At 54.4% G+C, this 17,292-nt stretch overlaps 1 protein-coding gene and 1 pseudogene across 5 annotated transcripts; one reads left to right on the forward strand and one right to left on the reverse strand.

Annotated features, from left to right (window-relative positions):
* The first annotated feature begins 347 nt into the window (after nucleotides 1-347).
* Nucleotides 348-13,317, forward strand: MBD3 (methyl-CpG binding domain protein 3). Of its 4 annotated transcripts, none has more exons than XM_079772578.1 (6): nucleotides 348-521; nucleotides 5,881-6,040; nucleotides 6,587-6,724; nucleotides 9,702-9,792; nucleotides 10,198-10,375; nucleotides 12,456-13,317. In XM_079772578.1, exons 1-6 carry the CDS (start codon nucleotides 382-384, stop codon nucleotides 12,649-12,651), a joined length of 903 nt encoding a protein of 300 aa, XP_079628704.1. In that variant the 5' UTR covers nucleotides 348-381; the 3' UTR covers nucleotides 12,652-13,317. The 4 variants fall into 4 exon arrangements, with proteins under 4 accessions (XP_079628704.1, XP_079628707.1, XP_079628705.1 ...); XM_079772581.1 differs by lacking the exon at nucleotides 348-521 and adding an exon at nucleotides 773-931; XM_079772579.1 differs by lacking the exon at nucleotides 348-521 and adding an exon at nucleotides 808-1,027.
* LOC307100207 (small ribosomal subunit protein uS5-like) lies at nucleotides 6,741-9,691 on the reverse strand (annotated as a pseudogene). Its single transcript has one exon. The product of its transcript is annotated as a small ribosomal subunit protein uS5-like (transcript).
* Nucleotides 13,318-17,292: the final 3,975 nt, after the last annotated feature.

A 17,292-nucleotide genomic window follows, 5' to 3' on the forward strand; every position in this document is an offset into this window, starting at 1 on the left:
GGTATTTTGTGGAAGAGCCACACTCAAGGGGCCAAAGAGCCGCAGTTTGCCGACCACTGACCCAGAGGCTTCTAGGAGGGCAGTCAGGAGATCCGGCCGGCTCCTGGCGCCGGCCACAGCTGTCCACTCATGCAGTCTTAGGCACCTGCCGTGGGCCGGCCAGGCTCTGCTCTGGGGGAACAATGAAGCCAGGAGAGGTACTGATGGGGCAGCGCCACCTGGACCCTCCGGCTGGGGGTGGGAAGAGGTTATGGGAGGGGGACAAAGGGAGGGCAAGACCCCCAACCAACAGATAGTGGCTGGACTAAGGTGGAGTCGGGGAGAAGGAGGCGTATTGCCAGATTCTGAGACGTCAGAAAAGCGCTGGGTGGGACCCGGAGTATGCAGGGGGGTGGCCAACGGCAATGGCCCGGGATGTGGACACCGGTGAAGAGGCTGGACGCTGTGAGACCGGGAGACAGCGGCATAGAGGCCCGCCGCTGGACTGGCATCCTGGAGTCCCTGCGGGGTCGTGGTGACAGGTGCAGGAGGGAGATCCCTCCGAGACAGGGGGCAACAAGCACACAGAACGCAGACGCGGAGCCTCGTGCAGCCTCAGGCCCCAACTCAGTCCGTCCGGGCGTGGAGTGGCGCTGTCGCTGCGGGGCGGGGCCTGCGCAGCGCTTGCGCAGCACGCGGCCCCGCGCGCGGGCGGGTGGGCGGAGCGGGCCCCCCGAGCGGGGGCTGGCGAGCGCGGGGAGGGGGCTGAGAGGGCGGCAAAGCCGGCGCGCGCCCGGCTGGGGGTGGAGGGTGGGGGCCTGCGGGCCGGAACAGCCACGGTAAGTGGCGGCGGCGGCGGCGGCGGAGGCAGCTGAGGCGGCGGAGACCGGGGGTCCGGGCGGCGGCGGCGGCGGCGGCGGGCCGAGGAGTCGGGCGCGATGGAGCGGAAGAGGTGGGAGTGCCCGGCGCTCCCGCAGGGCTGGGAAAGGGAAGAAGTGCCCAGAAGGTCGGGGCTGTCGGCCGGCCACAGGGATGTCTTTTACTATAGGTGAATGAACGTGCTAGCAGGGCAGGGCCCCAACGAGCGCCTCCCAGCGGCCTCTGCGGCGGCCTGGGCACCCTGACCGGGGCCGCGGCCTGGGCCCCCGCGCGTGCGTCGTGCGTGCGTTTCGGCGCGCGGCGGACGCCCAGCCCTGTGCGCGTGCGCGACCGCGCGCGCGGCGGCCTCTCCCCCCCCCCCCAATCTGCCGAGTGCGCGTGCGCCCCCAACGTGGCCGCATGGCACTTGCAACGAACGGTCGAGCGCCGGCCTCTCTTCGGCAGCCATGGGAAACCTGCCAGAGGGCCGAAGGGCGCCGGCCGGTGCAGGCCAGATGTCGCTGGGAGGCAGGGGTGGGGGCTGGGCTAAGTTTTCTCTGATGGGCCCGGGAGGGCATACCTAGGAAAGCAGGTTCCTGGGTAGCCGGGGATGCATGTTTTGAAGGGTCTCCCTTTCCGATCTTTGGGCTCGTTTGGAGAGCGGCAACCCCGTTGGTCGTATATCCTCCAGTCACAGAGACGCGGGACATGAGACTTTATGAACCCCGCACAAACAGAGCCCAGCCTGGTGGTGGTGGTCCGAGGTTTTCAGAGTTCCCCCCTCCCCAAAATTGGAAGCAGGGGCTGCCCTTAGCCTGGGAGAAGTGGCCAAATTGCCTGCACCCCCTCCGTGGAACAAAGCATTAGTGGGAGGCTTGAAGCCCATTCCCAGACAGTGGGCCACCTGCTGTTTGCCTTCTCCCTCTTTTTCCCCCTGACTGCTAGAAGGAGCTTTTGTTTCTGAGCCAGCTTTGACGGTTCCCTCCCCTTTGCTTCAGGTCCCTGATGAAAGAGCCGGCAGGACACCTGCCTCCTGTTGAATGCCAGCTGGTGCTGGGGGGTATGCAGCCTGGTTGTGGGCCCAGAAACTGGCTGGGTGAGGCCGAGGAAAAGCAGAACCAATGCTCCATCCTCCAGCACTTGGCGGGAGGGGAAGAGCTAGGCTTTTGCTAGCCCCTTTTTGGAAGAAGGAGGGAAGTGAGCTGGGAAAGGATAGTGACTGGTCCAGGACAAGCTCAGACTCTAGTTTCCGGTTTCCAAGAAGTGCAGGGCAGCGATGGGAGCTAAACTGGGCTTCCAAACGTATACAGAATTGGCTGGAACCTTTAACTTACTCATTGACATAGTGGCGCTGCAAAGGTGTTTCTTAGGGACACGTGCATTCTCCTTTGCTATCATTTACTGTGAGGTCACTCCATCACAGGCTCTAGAAAACCTAAATCCTTTTAGTTCTGTTCTGGGTCAGTGGGGAGGCTTCAGAGTAGGACCATGTGCCTCATTTCATTCCAAGCATGCTTGTGTGCTTGCTTGCTTTTAAATCCAAGGGCCGAGGCAGGTCTCTCTGTTTCTAGTCCTTTGTTAATTTAACATCTCTGCAGCATCTGCTAGGTGTCTGGCACTGCTGGGTCCTGGCCATTCAGCTGGGAGTAAGACCCGGGCCCTCCCCTTCTAGGTGACAGCTGAGGCACCAGCCCTCACCCTGTTACTCCTGGGTTTCAGGTGGTGACATGCTGAGAAGTGCAGGGATCTGGGAGGGCTGGTGGTAGGGGTGCCTGGCAGAGGCTGGGGCAGGGCAGGGAGGGCCTATCTGAGGAGGTGACATCTAGCTGAGCCCTAACTGAAGCTGGGAGGAAGAGCAGCCCAGGCAGTGGGAACACCAGGAGTCTGTGCAGAGGCCTGTGGTAGCAGAGAGCAGTCTGCAGCTCTGGAGCTGAACCAAGGCCAGCATGGTTAGAGCACCCTCATCCCCTCCTGCCTGGGAGCATGTCAGAGCTTCAGCTGAGTGAGGCCCCAACCCAGAACATAGGGGTCTGGAGGTGGGGGAAAGCTCCAAAACGGGCTGGACAGATGCAACTTCAGGTTTCCCATGGCTGCACTGAAGAGGTGAGGACCTGAGATGGGAGAGGAGGTGGGTACGGAGTCCAGCTTCATTGCCAGGTCTCTGGCCTGAGTGTCCCACCAGTTGTCCTCCTTTCTCCCAGTGGTGGGAGTTCTAGGGGGAATGTGATGTGGAACCATGGTGTTTTCCTGGAATGTGAGTTTCTGGTCTCCTCCCCACTCTCTGGAGACCCTTCTGAACCAAGCAACTGGGCAAGAGCATGGGTAGATTTTCCTGATTGTCTTTTGATTATGGTATCACATAATTGTTCTCATCCCAAACCACTCTCCACGTTCCTGATTGTCTTAATGCAGTGGGGGGCTGAGGAGTCAGATTAGACTGGCCCTGAGTTCTAGCCCTGCCCTAGGGACATGCAGGCCTTGAATTCTTGTCTTCCTCCTTGAAAAAGTGGTAGGTAGTGAGTAAGTGTCTCGTTTGAAGAATTGGATTGCAAGAGAGGGAGTGACCCTATGGACCATCCCCTGGGGGCTCATCCACCCAACCCTCCATCTTGATGATTCTGCTGAGGGGGGTGGGGGGTTATGGAGTGCCCCGTGTTTTCTTTGTGAAAACAGTCCCTGCTTGACATTTTCTATCCAGGCAGGAAACTGAGGACTTGAGGGAAGTTAATTCCCTGACCTAACGAATAATTTTTTGAGAGGATTTTTCCAAAAGATCTCATTTAAAAGTAGAAGTAGACTTAGGAAAACCAGAGCAGCAGACTCATCTACTGATTAGAAGCAAAGGTATAGGGAAAGACCAGGTCTGAGGCAAGTGTCTGTCTTTTTGCATCTCTTCAGACCCCTAGGCTCCACACTGGGCACAGGTTCCCATCCGCACAACCAGCTGGGCTCCCAGGTAGGCCTACCTCCAGAGAAGGGCTATGGGGCTCATTTGTTTTCTCACTAAATATCAGGGATGTCTCAATCTGTCAGTACAGATCTGCAAAACCTGTTTTGAAAATTGAGATATAATTTCACATTGCATACTTCCAAAAGCTTACAATTTGGCAGTTTTTAGTACAATTGAAAACATTTTGCAACCATCACCATTCTAGTTCCAGAACGTTCTCATTATCCCAAATCAAAGCCCTCTACCCATTAGCATGGCTCCCCATTCCCTCTCTGAGCCCCTGGCACTTGTTTTAAACAGCTTTATTGAGATAGGGTAATACATACCACACAAGTCACCCATTTAAAGTGTACAGTTTTGGTATATTCAAAGATACAGCCATCATCACAGTCAATTTTAGGACATTTTCATCACCCCCAAAAGAACCCCAGTGCCCTATTCCCCTATTCCCAGCCCTGAGCAACTGCTAACCTGTGCATTGTGTTTTGTTTTAAAAATATTTTTTTCTTGATTTCAGAGAGGAAGGGAGAGAGAGAGAAACATCACTGATGAGAGAGAATCATCGATTGGCTGCCTCTTGCACGCCCCCCACTGGGGATCGAGTCTGTAGCCTGGGCATGTGCCCTGACCGGGAATCAAACCGTGACCTGGTTCATAGGTGAATGCTCAACCACTGAGCCACACCAGCTGGGCTCTGTGTTTTGATCTCCCTGTTCTCATGTTTAAAGACAACAGCAACGGGTGGAAGTGACTGGAGGCAAAGAAATGTTGGCAAGTATTTTGAGTGGGTTCCTTCTCTCTTTGCCTTTCCATTGCCCTGAGCACATGGGCTGGGTGTTCACATCTGCCAACACAGAGCATAATATAAAAGTGGATCTTTCAGAGGAGTCCTTAGCAGCCTTAGGCAGTAGGGGACTCTGTTAAAGCACCCTGTCCTAGCTGATGTGGCCAGGCCAAGGGAAGAAGCACAAGTTCCTGCAATAACCTTACCCGGTAGGGGGTCCCAGCAGGGCTGCCTGAGCTGAGTGTGCCAGAGGTTTCCTTCTGGCTGTAACAGGACCCATCCTGCCCTCCATTGTCCCTGGTTTGCTATGTGCCTGGACATGTGGAACAGGACTGGAAGGGGCAGGTATGCGCTTGCTCAAATTAGGGGCTTATCTCAGAGGTTTCCCCATGCCCATCAGCAGTTACCCCTCCTTCCTACTCTTCAACCCCTGGCACCTACAAATCTACTTACACTTGTGGATTTGCTTGTTCTGGGCATTTCACATCCATGAAATCACAAACTGGCGTTTTGTGTCTGGCTTCTCTCACTGAGCATCATGTCTTCGAAGGTTCATCCACATCGTAGAGTGTCAGAGCTTCCCTGCATTTCGTGGCTGAGTAATAATATACCAGTGTGTGGATGGGGTCATGTTGTGTTTATTCATTAGCTGGTGGCCATCTAGGTTGTTTCCACTTATGCCTGTTGTGAATCCTGCTGCTGTGAATATTTGGGTTAAATTTTTTCGTGGATGTATGTTTTCATTTCTCAGGGAGATACCTAGGGGTGGGATTGCTGTTTGATCCTTTGAAGAGCTGCCAGACTATTTCCAAAGTGGCTGCACAAGTCTTCCTGGCAGGACTGTTCCTGCATGCCAGGTCCTGTGCTGGTCCTGTCCAGTGGCCCTGTGGGTGGGTGTTGTGTCCTCAGAGCTGAGCAGGATGCAAATCTTCACAGCCAGGTCATCACAGCTCCTGCTTTCCAGCTTTCCCAACAGGTCATGCCTGAGCAGTTGTTTAGTGTCCTGGTCCCGAATCTTAACATGAGATTTTACTGGTCCCCAGGAGCCCCTAGTCCTCAATGCCATAACCACTAGAAGGAGATTGCTATTAGGGCATGTCCCTCAAGTACCTGCTATCATTGGGTCTGTTCTCAAGAACATGGCCTGTTTCTGTTTCTGGAATGTTCTGAAAATGGCAGTCAGGCTCTCAAGGCTAGGCCCATCCCATCACTCTGAAGATCCAGGTGTTCATCTCTGCTCTGGGCCTGGAGTTGCGGGTGTGGGGTGGCCCAGCACATCCTGCAGCCACTGACTCCTCTCTGGCCGCAGCCCGAGTGGGAAGAAGTTCCGCAGCAAGCCACAGCTGGCACGGTACCTGGGTGGCTCCATGGACCTGGGGGCCTTCGACTTCCGGACGGGCAAGATGCTGATGAGCAAGATGAACAAGAGCCGGCAACGGGTGCGCTATGACTCCTCCAACCAGGTCAAGGTGAGCCACCCTGCCCTGCTCCACCCAATCACAATGGAGTGGTGGGGGTGTGGGGGGGTGGATTCACCATTTCAGACCCACTGTGGTGGTGGAAAGAGCTGATACTGTAATGGAGTTTACTTCTGGTGTTGAAGTAACTATTTACTAAGGGAAATTTGGAGGCCACAGAAAAGGAGAAAAAAGGAATCATGATTCTGTCCCTTGAGAGGTCTCTGGTGCTTGTTGCACTTTCCTTCCTTGAACAGTGTCTTCAATAGCTGACAGTCCACATGGGTACCCAGTGACACTGTTTCCCCAGTCTCTGATGGACACATGTTCAGTGGGACTTTGAACCTGTCCCAGGCTAGTACTTCACAGAGAATGAGGCACAGGAGGCAAGGACAGGGCCAGTGTGTGTCCTGAGCCCCACCGAGGGCAGCAAATAGGCAGGGACTGGACTTGGCATCTCCTCCAGGTCTCTGGGTGCCACTGGGTGTGCTAGTGACTGGGAGAATACAAGAGTCAGGCTTCTGAAGAGTCTGAGTGGCAGTGTTCCTGTCTCCACAGGGCAAACCTGATCTGAACACGGCCCTCCCTGTCAGGCAGACAGCATCCATCTTCAAGCAGCCAGTGACCAAGATCACCAACCATCCCAGCAACAAGGTGAAGAGTGACCCCCAGAAGGCTGTGGAGCAGCCCCGGCAGGTGAGCATATACCCTACACACACCCTGGCCAGGTCAGGCCCAGCCCTGAACCTTCTGTTCCCTCTAAGCCGGGTCCTCTCTTTTTTAAAAAAATAACAGGCTTAATTCAATTTCTTTTTCTTTTCTTTTTTATTTATTGATTGATTTCTAGAGAGAGAAACATCGATTTGTTGTTCCACTTATTTTATGCATTCATTGATTGATTCTTTTATGTGTCCTGATCAGGGATCTAACTCACAACCTTATCAGGACAATGCTCTAATCAACTGAGCTACCCAGCCAGGGTATCAATTTATTTTCTTTTCTTTTTGTAATACGTTTTATTTGATTTTAATTTTAATTTTTTAAAATATATTTTTATTGATCTCAGGGAGGGAGAGGGACGTAGAAACATCAATGATAAGAGAGAATCACCTATCAGCTGCCTCCTGCACACCCTCTACTAGGGATTGAGCCCACAACCCAGGCATGTGCCTTTGACCGGAATCGAACCCAGGACCCTTCAGTCTGTAGGCCGACGCTCTATTCACTGAGCCAAACTGGCTAGGGTTATTTTAATTAATTTTAGAGAGAGAGAAAGAAGAGGGATAGAGAGATAGAAACATTGATCAGTGCTTCCTGCATGCCCCCTACTGGGGATTGAGCCTGCAAACAGAGCATGTGCCCTGACCTGAAATTGAACCAGTGACCTCTTGGTTCATGGGTCAACGCTCAGATGTGAAGCCACACCAGCAGGGCTCAATTTATTTTTCTTGCATAAAATTATGTGGTGGCCACAGTTGGAGCTTGGGTCCTCTGCTCAGAAACTCTGGTGTGGGTCTTTACAAGATGGTCAGTGATAGGGAGACGTGGTGAACACAGTCTCTTTCCAAAGGTCAGGGGTGAGATAACTGTAGGTCTTAGAGACAGCATCAAAGGTGGCTTTGGTGCAGTTACCCAGGGTGACATGGCAGCCCCTGGCCAAGGTGTAGCAGTCGTGGATCCTGGCCATCAGCAACAGCTTCTTGGGAATAGGGGCTGAGACTATGCCAGTGCCCCTGGGGACAGGAATGAGGCACACCAGCACAGAACTACAGTAGCTAGTCATCTTGCAAGGGACAATGTGGGGCTTGCTGATCTTGTTCCCCCAGTAGTTTCACCACAGGGATAATAGAGAGCTTGGCCAGAGTGATGGCCCCACGGATGGCAGTGGCTACTTCCTTTGAACACTAACACCCAGACCAACAGGTCCATTGTAGTCCCCAATGGTGACAAATGCCTTGAACTGGGTCTTCTGGCCAGTGGGTGTCTGCTTTTACACGGGCATAATCTTCAAAACCTTGTCCTTGAAGGGTACCCCTAGGAAAAATTCAATGATCTCAGATTCCTTGATGAGCAGGAGAAGAAACAGATCTCCGACAGGGACTTGATCTTCGTGTACTTGACCAGGTGGCCCAGCTTGGTGACTGGGTCTACTCCTTGTCCTTGGCCTTGCTTCTGCGAGCTCTGCGGCCTTGACCCTGACCCCACCCCAGCCTCGACCTCAGCCCCAGATGCCACTGCCAGATCCTCCATGAAACCCTCCTCAGCCTCCCATTCTAGGGCCCCCAAGACCTCCAGGCCCTCCCACAGCACCGGCATCATCCACCATTTGGTGTTTTCCTCAGAGAAGTCACTCAGTCCACACTTCAGAGCCTACATTTGTTGGGTCCCTTAGGCCAAGTGCAGTCAGGAACAGTCAACCCAGAACCTAGTTCTGTGGGGAGCAAAGCCCCACCCTGACCCCACCCACCATGCAGAGGGCTGCTGGGGCAATTGGGGCTTTTTCTGGCCAATGTTGTTGGGTTTTTTTATATATATTTTATTGATTTTTTTTACAGAGAGGAAGGGAGAGGGAAAGAGAGTTAGAAACATTAATGAGAGAGAAACACCGATCAGCTGTCTCCTGCACACCCCCTACTGGGATGTGCCCACAACAAAGGTACATGCCCTTGACCAGAATCGAACCTGGGACCCCTCAGTCCGCAGGCCAACGCTCTATCCACTGAGCCAAACCAGTTAGGGCCAATGTTTTATTTCTTTTTTTAATATTTTTATTGATTTCAGAGAGGAAGGGAGGGGGAGAGAGAGATAGAAACTCAATGATGAGGAAAAATCATTGATCGGCTGCCTTCTGCACGCCCCACATTGGGGATCGAGTCCACAACCCAGGCATATGCCCTGACTGGGAATTGAATCGTGACCTCCTGGTTCATAGGTTGACCCTCAACCATTGAGCTATGCCTGCTGGACTGGCCAATGTTTGTTTGTTGTTGTTTTTTAAATATATTTTTATTGATTTCAGAGAGAAAGGGAGAGGGAGAGAGAGATAGAAACATCAATGTTGAGAGAGAATCATTGATTGGCTGCCATCTGCATGCCTTACACTGGGGATCGAGCCCGCAACCCAGGCATGTGCCCTTGACCGGAATTGAACCCGGGACCCTTCAGTCTGCAGGCCGACGCTCCATCCACCGAGCCAAACCAGCCAGGGCTAGCCAGTGTTTTCTTGAATAAATGGTTAAGTTTTGTGGGGGAAGGGGTTTTAAATAAGATCATACATAATGGATGTATAACCTGCGTTTCAAAAACTGAGAATTGCCAGTGTTTTCATACATATTTACAAACATCCACACACTGTATAGTGGGGTGTGTGGGACAGTCTTTTGGGAACATCACCGCACATCTAACATCCTGGGTCTTTGTCCTGCCAAAAACTGGAGTTGGTGTTTCTCTGTTCTGGGAAGATGGGTGTGGAGCCCGCTGGGGCCATGGCACCCTCATTTCTCAAGCTGGGATCTTACCAGCCCAGCCAGGGTAGGGGTTAGAGGTCATGCTGAGACCAACCACTGCACTACATGTGGATGGGCTTTAGCCATCATCCGGACTGCTATGGTTCACCTGTGCATGGGGGTGCCTTGCTGTGTTATTGGCCTCACATCTATCTGTCCGGCGGTAGCTCTTCTGGGAGAAGAAGCTGAGTGGCCTGAATGCCTTTGATATTGCTGAAGAGCTTGTGAAGACCATGGACCTCCCTAAGGGTCTGCAAGGTAAACCCAGACCCCAGGACGGTAAGGGGAAGTTAGGAAGGGGGCCAGGCCTGCAGGAGAAAGGAAGGGACCCTCCAACCTCTAGCTTTGGATCAGAGGGGCAGACGCCTGATATCTGGTCCTGGAGACAGTTACCCAGAGCAGCATACATCTGTGGGAGGAGGGAGGCCGCGAGGTTGAGGGGAGGCACAGGACCAGCAAAGATGCATCTTCCTGGAGGGTCCTGGAAAAATTTGGGGTGTGATTTTGCTCCACCATAAACAACCATCCATCCCTGAGCATGTAGAGTTCCTTTTGTAATGTGAGAGCAACTGCCTGCTCATAAGGGGGGTTTGGGAACAACATCCAAGGTTGAGGGACAAAGGCCAGTGCCTGGTGGTGACTGTACCTCCTGCGCCCCTGCAGGAGTGGGACCCGGCTGCACAGATGAGACCCTGCTCTCTGCCATAGCCAGCGCCTTGCACACCAGCACCATGCCCATCACTGGCCAGCTCTCAGCTGCCGTGGAGAAGAACCCTGGAGTATGGCTCAACACAGCCCAGCCCCTCTGCAAGGCTTTCATGGTGACTGATGAGGACATCAGGTAGCTGCTCTCCCACCTCACCCTCTGTGGCTCCTGGCCGGTGTGTCTTCGAGCCTTCAGGGGTATGAGGCCTTTGAGGGTCCTGCTGAGGGGTGGGATACTAGCTGTGGCACAGAGGAGGAGGCTCTAGAGAGTGGCAGGAAGTGGGCACATGACAGGAACAGGAAGTACTGAGAGGTGAAGATAAACACATCCTAGGGCTTTAGTGCTGGGCCTGAGTTGGTAGTGCCCAGGTGCAGGTGTACTCAGAGTGAGAGGCATCCATTTACTGGAACCTTTTGGGAAGACCTGGTAGGATGTGGTTTGAACTGGCACTGGGCAGGAAACGTAAAAGTGCTGAAAGGATAAATACGCATCCTTTAAAACCTAAAATTTCAGTGCACAGTTTAAATGTCAGTGCAAAACTTAAAATGTTTTGTGAGGTCTGCCCTAGCCGTTTTGGCTCAGTGGACAGAGTGTTGGCCTGTGGACCAAAGGGTCCTGGGTTTGATTCCAGTCAAAGGCACATACCTTGGTTGCAGGCTCCTCCCCGTCATGAGCCCTGGTGGGGGCGTGTGTAGGAGTAACCAGTCGATGTGTTTCTGTCACATCAATATTTCTCTGTCTTTCCCTCTCTCTTCCACTCTTCCTAAAAATCAATGGAAAAATATCCCCATGTGAGGATTAACAACAACAAAAAGTTTCGTGAGGTCAAGAGAAGTTAAGAAATTTAGGGACCCCTCTACCCCCAAACAAAGAAGGGACTGGAAACCAGAGCCGGCATGGCCTGATTGGTGTATGTGCTGGGTTGTGGGTTTGTGGGCTTCCTGTCTTGGGAATTGGGGGTTCAAAGCTTCGTGGATGTGAGAGAAGCCCCTGTGCTCCATGTAAGGTGAGGTCATAGAACTAAGATACCACACCACCACCCCCAAGTCCCCCATGCCAGAGAGTCTGCCCAAGAGAAAGGGCAAGAGAGGGAATTGAAAGTATAAAAAAAGAACATAACTCCAAAAAGACTGGAAGGATTTTTAAAGCTAAGCAGAACTACAATTAGAAGTCACTAAAATGAAAAATTTAAGTCATGGGTTAGGCAGTGGATTTGGTCCTGTCTGGAGAGGTGAGTAGCCAGCTGTGCAGAGAGGACAGAGTGGTAAGGAGAGAAAGGACGCTCCCCATACAGGACAGGGCCAGGGCCAACCTGGCAACAGACACAAACGTTAGATTCATGTTATAGTGAAAATGTAGAACTTGAGACGGGATGGATCTTAAAAGCCACAGGGAGGGGAGGCAGATGGGCAAGCAGACGAGGCTACAGCCGCTTTCTTTGCCAAGAGATGGAAAGCCAGCCCTAGCCGGTTTTGCTCAGTGAATAGACCGTCAGCCTGCGGACTCAGGGGTCCTGGGTTAGATTCCAGTCAAGGGCACATGCCCAGGTTGTGAGCTCGGTCCCCAGTAGGGGGCGTGCAGGAGGCAGCCAATCAATGATTCCCCTTCATCATTGATGTTTCTATCTCTTCCTCTCCCTTCCTCTCTGAAATCAATAAAAATATATTGGGGGGGGGGTGGTGGGTGGAAAGCCATTCCCCACCTAGGATTCTCTACCTGCAGACTCATCCACAAGACAGGTGACACTGGCTAGGCAGTGGACTGGACACTCAGTGGTCTTTTCCCCCCTTTGCAAACCCCACTCAAGTGATAGTGAAGGAGCTTACGCATGTGCACTAGACCAGAAGAGCCAAGCAGACAGGTGACCACCCATTCTGGGAGGAGGAGAGCTATCAGGCAGACCAGAATGACCAGAACTGATTGGGGTAGTGCCTGCCAGGAGGTGGGAAGACAGGGTGGTGGCAAGAGGGGGTGAGGAGGCCAGTAGAATAGGAATAGAGTGTCTGAGCACTCAGAGCCCCTGGGGTCTACCATCTGGAAGGCTGAGTCAGAGCTACTCGAGAAGGGAGTGTGAGCCACAGGCCAGGGCTGGAGGACCCTCAGGCCCCCAAAAATCAGTAGCCCATGTATATCTATGCATCCCATCCTCCTGGCCTCGCACCCTGGTCTTCCCAGAGATAGGGACATTCCCTGTCAGCACTCCATGTGTCTCCAGGAAGCAGGAGGAACTGGTACAGCAGGTTCGCAAACGGCTGGAAGAGGCGCTGATGGCTGACATGCTGGCCCATGTGGAGGAGCTGGCCCGGGATGGTGAGGCGCCGCTGGACAAGCCAGGTGCAGAAGAGGAGGTGGAAGATGAAGAGGATGAGGAGGAGGAGCCTGATCAAGACCAGGAAATGGAGCACATGTAGAGCAGTTGTAGGTGGACCCCAGGCTACAGCATGTGCTTGGGTCTGACCACAGGGGGGAGAGACCGTCCAAGAGTTCTTGGGACCTGTTCCATGCTGGGTATCGGCTGTGCTAGGAGAGCACCTGTCTCCCTGGAGGAGCCCAGGGTGGCCTGGCCCTCCCTGTCCTTCCAGAGACCCTGCCCGAGCCATGCCTGTGGGGGGCACCTACAGACTCAGCCCTTGCCCTAATGGGACCAGGCTTGGGAGGAAGGCGGCCCTCCCCAGGAATGCCCACTCCCCCGGCCACTAGGACACCTGGGGTCATGGCTGGAGGATGGTCCCCTGCCCTGCAAATCCCATTTGCTCTTCTTTGAAGGGCCAGACTTCTGAAAGTGCTGGTCGCTCCTGGGCCCTGCCTGCAGGGTTATGGCTCCTGGATGCAACTGGGCCTCTGGACTCATTGTCGCCATCCTGAGCTCAGAAAAGGGTTCTTGAAACAGGCTTACCTCCCGATCTTGAGTGTGAGGGACAATCCTCTGGGCCAGACTCAGCCCTCCCAGAAAGGGTTGCAGGGTGGTTCCCCGAGTGCCCATCCAGCTGAGCAAAGCCGTGACACTCAAGAGTGTGTCTGAAAGAAAGCGGCACAGCCCAGACGTTTTCCTTCAATAAATCGGTGATACAAACGAGGCTGAACGTCCTGTAACTTCTTTACCTTTTGTGTTTGCTGGACATGGATGTGAAATCTGGACTTCATCTGAAAACCTCGCTGTCTGTGGCCTGGCGGGCCTGCCTAAGGGTCAGCCACCAGCATCTGAGGAGGACTGCTCACAGCCAGGAGCACAGTAGGGCTGACCTACGTGCCTCCGTTTTTCCTTGTATAACAGGTACAGTTAATAGCCAACACTCTGGGCTGTGGGCTGTCATGTGGCCTGGCTGCAGCTGCCACTGGGGCCCAGGCTCCTGTGTGTTCCTGTCTAGAGGTGTGTTTCATGGCCAAGCATTTCTAAGTGCTACGCCCAGAATAGTGGTCTCCGAGAGTACTGGGGGCGAAGATCATCAGAATCTTGTTACTTCACTCATCCCATATATCCCCAGTGCCTTGGGAGAGGGGTACCACCTTGTACCCACTCTGCCCTAACCAGCAGCTTGTGACTGGGTAAGGATCCTGGTTGCTGAGTCATTTGGCCAGACACTCGGGGCAGTCTAGGTATGGGCATGTGAATCAGGGGTGAGGGGTGACATGGGAGCCCCTCAGAGCTATGAGCGGTTGCTGCCATCTTGATCTTCCAAGGATGCTGGTGCAGTCAAAGTGACCACATCCTTCCAAGTCAAGTTGAAACGCAAATCCTGAGAACCAAGAAGGCTGCCCTGTACAGGTCCCAGTGCCTGTTGGGCCTGAGGTCCCTGGGCCATGAGTCCGGCTCTGTCCCTCAGGTCTGAGTAGAGGGGCTGCAGGGAGGTTACTGTGGGTGACAGACGACTGAATAAATCCATCTAGGGCAAGCATGTTTGGAGCTTGGATTCAATCTGAAGAGTGGTGTTTGTTTCTGAGCAATACGGGACTCATCTGGGCCTGCCAGGCCTGCATCCTGTGGATCAATTCTGGGCTGGGCGATAACGGAATCAGGAGGGGCTGGCCTGTCCCAGAGGATGGCAGATTTCCCCATAGACTCCAAGGTGCAGGCCTTCTGACAGTCCCAGCACTGTTAACATAAAGCCAGATGGGGCTTCTAGAAGATTTGGGACTCCTGCACCTACTGGTTGAAGTCCCCAAGACTCCCTTGGAGCACCTGGAGCTCCCAGTGGGTATGTGTTGGGGTAGAGGGGGGTTCTTCAGGGCTGGGCACACAGGGACATGGCTGAGTCTGGCCTTGGGGACCTGAATTGGACCTTCTACCCCTGTCAGGCTCACAAGGCTGGTGCAAGAACTGGGAGAACCCTGATCCACCTGCCCCCCGCCCCAGGTCCTCTGTTCCCCATCCCACAGCTGGTCAGGCTTAATGGCCTGGACCCCCTCCTCACCCCCACATGGAGTCTCTGTTCATCTTTCTGTCTCCCTTCCCCCCCTCTGAGTGTCCCCTCCACATGCATTCTCTTTACTCTGCAGACAGCCCTGCCCACCCACCGGAACTGATTCCAGCTTCCAGAAGGAAAACTTGAGGCTCAAGTTAGCAACTTGCCTAGGGGCACTGTTTGGAAAGGAATTGGGCCTATCTGAGAACTTGGGTCTTCATGACTCCAACACCCATGCAGCTGATTGTGCCCGCCTCTGGCCACTGAGCAGCCACTGACCTCAAAAAGGACAAGAGCCTGGGTGGTTCTGCGAGAATGGAATGCCCAGTCACATCATAGACCCCTCCTGACACTTTCCAAGCTTGAGGGTCTCACCTGAATTCTTTCTTCTCCCCAGTGAGACTCCCAGAGACAAGGGTGCCAGGGTTTCTGAGCCAACAGTTTAGGGCAGTGGTCGGCAAACTCATTAGTCAATAGAGCCAAATATCAACAGTACGACTGAAATTTCTTTTGAGAGCCGAAAACCGACTTCTGCGCATGGGCCACAAAGTTTCAATCGCAGTGTATGTGCACGCCCGCACGTGGTATTTTGTGGAAGAGCCACACTCAAGGGGCCAAAGAGCCGCATGTGGCTCGTGAGCTGCAGTTTGCCGACCACTGGTTTAGGGCATCTGCATCATGGACCTGAGCCACCCCCATGTCTCTACCATAATGTGCCTGGCTTCTTCCAGCCCAAGGCAGGCAGAGGAGCTTTCTGAGCCACCCTACACCCACACCCAGCGCAGCCTGCCCGGGATGCCTCCTCACTTCGAGCCTCCTGTGGTTGCTGGAACAAATCACCATAAACTTTGTGGCTTAATTCACACATATTCATTCTGGGGTCAGGAGTCTGACATGACTTCATGGGGCTAAACCCAAGTGTGCAGGGTTGGTCCTTGCAAAGGCACTAATGGAGGATTGTTTCCTGCCTTTTCCAGCTTCCAGAGGCGTTACATCTCTGGCCTGTAGCCCCTTCATTTTAACAGCCAGTAACTCGGCATCTTCCATGTTTGACTCTGACCCTCCTGTCTCCCTCTTCTGAGGGTGTGATGACACTGGGTTCCCCGGGGAAATCGAAGATCACCCCATCTCAGGGGCCTTGACTTAATCCCACCTGCAAAGAGGATGAATGTCTTTGGAGGCCACTTGCCCACCACAGAAGACACACCCTCACTCAACCTCCCTCATCTCTACCCCACCTTGGAACCTGGACACCATTCATAGCCTCTGGGTCTGAGGGAACAACGTGAGCCCTAGGATTAGATCTCCAGCTTCCTCCGATCACTCATTCAACATGCATTAATAGCAGGGCCAGCTCAGATCTGGTACCAGCCAGAGGAACTTGGGCTGGATGTGGCCTGGGGGTGAGGGTGGGGAAGGGTCTGGCACAGGGACCAAGACAGGGGAGTGAGGGTTTTTTTGTTTTTTTTTTAATCCTCACCCAAGGATATGTTTTGTATTGATTTGGGAGAGAGAGAGAAACCAATATTGCCTTCCTTCACACCCCAACCAAGGATCAAACCCAAAATCCTGGTATGTGCCCTGACAACCTGCAACCCTTTGGTTGATGCTCCAACTGAGCCACAATGGCCAGGGCGGAGTGAGGGCTTTAATTGGGGGAGGGGTACCTGCCAGGAAGGCAGGTGGAGAGAAGTGACTGGAGGTAGACGATTCAACAGTGGACAGCTTTGGCTGAGGAACTACATGGTGGAGGGTGGAGGGCCGACCTAAAATCGGTGAGGATGGCGGTGGGCACTAGGGTAAGGGCCAGTGCATGGCAAAAAGGACCAGTTCACCCCCTCTCCCACCTGAAAAGCTCATGCAATAGTCCTGAAGTTCCACAGCCAACCAGGGACTTAGGAGGGGTCCCCTTGAAGACGTGGGCGGGGGACTCCACGGAGTCCATTCTGCTCCCTGCCCATTTATCATGAGAAACCGCACGGGAAAACCGGAGGGCTCCTTAAACTCCAAAGGAAAAAGGCTGAAGGAAGGGCCGCGGGGACAGGATCGCTTTGGAAACGGGCACGCTGGGCTACTCAGGACAGGACAGGGCGCCAGGCACCCCAGAAGAGGGAAGATCTTCACCTCCGAGGGCTCTGGCCAGTGGAAACCAGCCTAAACCGGGAAGCACCGCCCACGTGGCGCAATCTCGGGCTCCAGCACACTCCGTCTGGGGGATGTGGGTGCCCTTGACCTCCCCAGGGGCCCACGGGAGCCGTGTACGTGCAGGAACTGGGGACCGGAGTCCGAAGGCAGGCCAGGTCTCGAGGAGTCTTGGGGGTAGAGACCCCAGCCCTGGGGCGAGGACAGGGGTAAAGTGCCTTGGGGCACAGCGAGTCCTCCGGCAACAGGGCGCCGCGGGCACCTACCTTCGGCAGCGCCCGCACCTGCAGGCGCGCAGGACCCGCCCGAGCGCCCCAGGCAAGGGTGGCCGGCGCCCATGTGACCGCACCCCGCCCCGCCCCGCGCGTGCGCCCTGCCCGGAGCCCCATTGTTGGCCGCACGCGCGTCACGGGGGCGGGGCCGGGGCGGGGCGGGGCGGGCGGCGGGAGGGAGGGCGGCGGGAGGGCGGGAGGGAAGGAGCGTCCGCGCCGCCGCCGCCGCCGACGC

The sequence above is a fragment of the Cnephaeus nilssonii genome (genome assembly GCF_951640355.1).
Source record: "Cnephaeus nilssonii genome assembly, chromosome: 5".
Lineage (NCBI taxonomy): Eukaryota > Metazoa > Chordata > Mammalia > Chiroptera > Vespertilionidae > Cnephaeus > Cnephaeus nilssonii.

Coding starts and splice junctions, on each gene's coding strand:
- MBD3 (XM_079772578.1), top strand. CDS start 382: ATGCAGGGGGGTGGCCAACGGCAATGGCCCGGGATGTGGACACCGGTG. Junction 522..5,880: donor CTGCGGGGTCGTGGTGACAG/GTGCAGGAGGGA, acceptor CTCTGGCCGCAG/CCCGAGTGGGAAGAAGTTCC. Junction 6,725..9,701: donor CTGTGGAGCAGCCCCGGCAG/GTGAGCATATAC, acceptor GTCCGGCGGTAG/CTCTTCTGGGAGAAGAAGCT.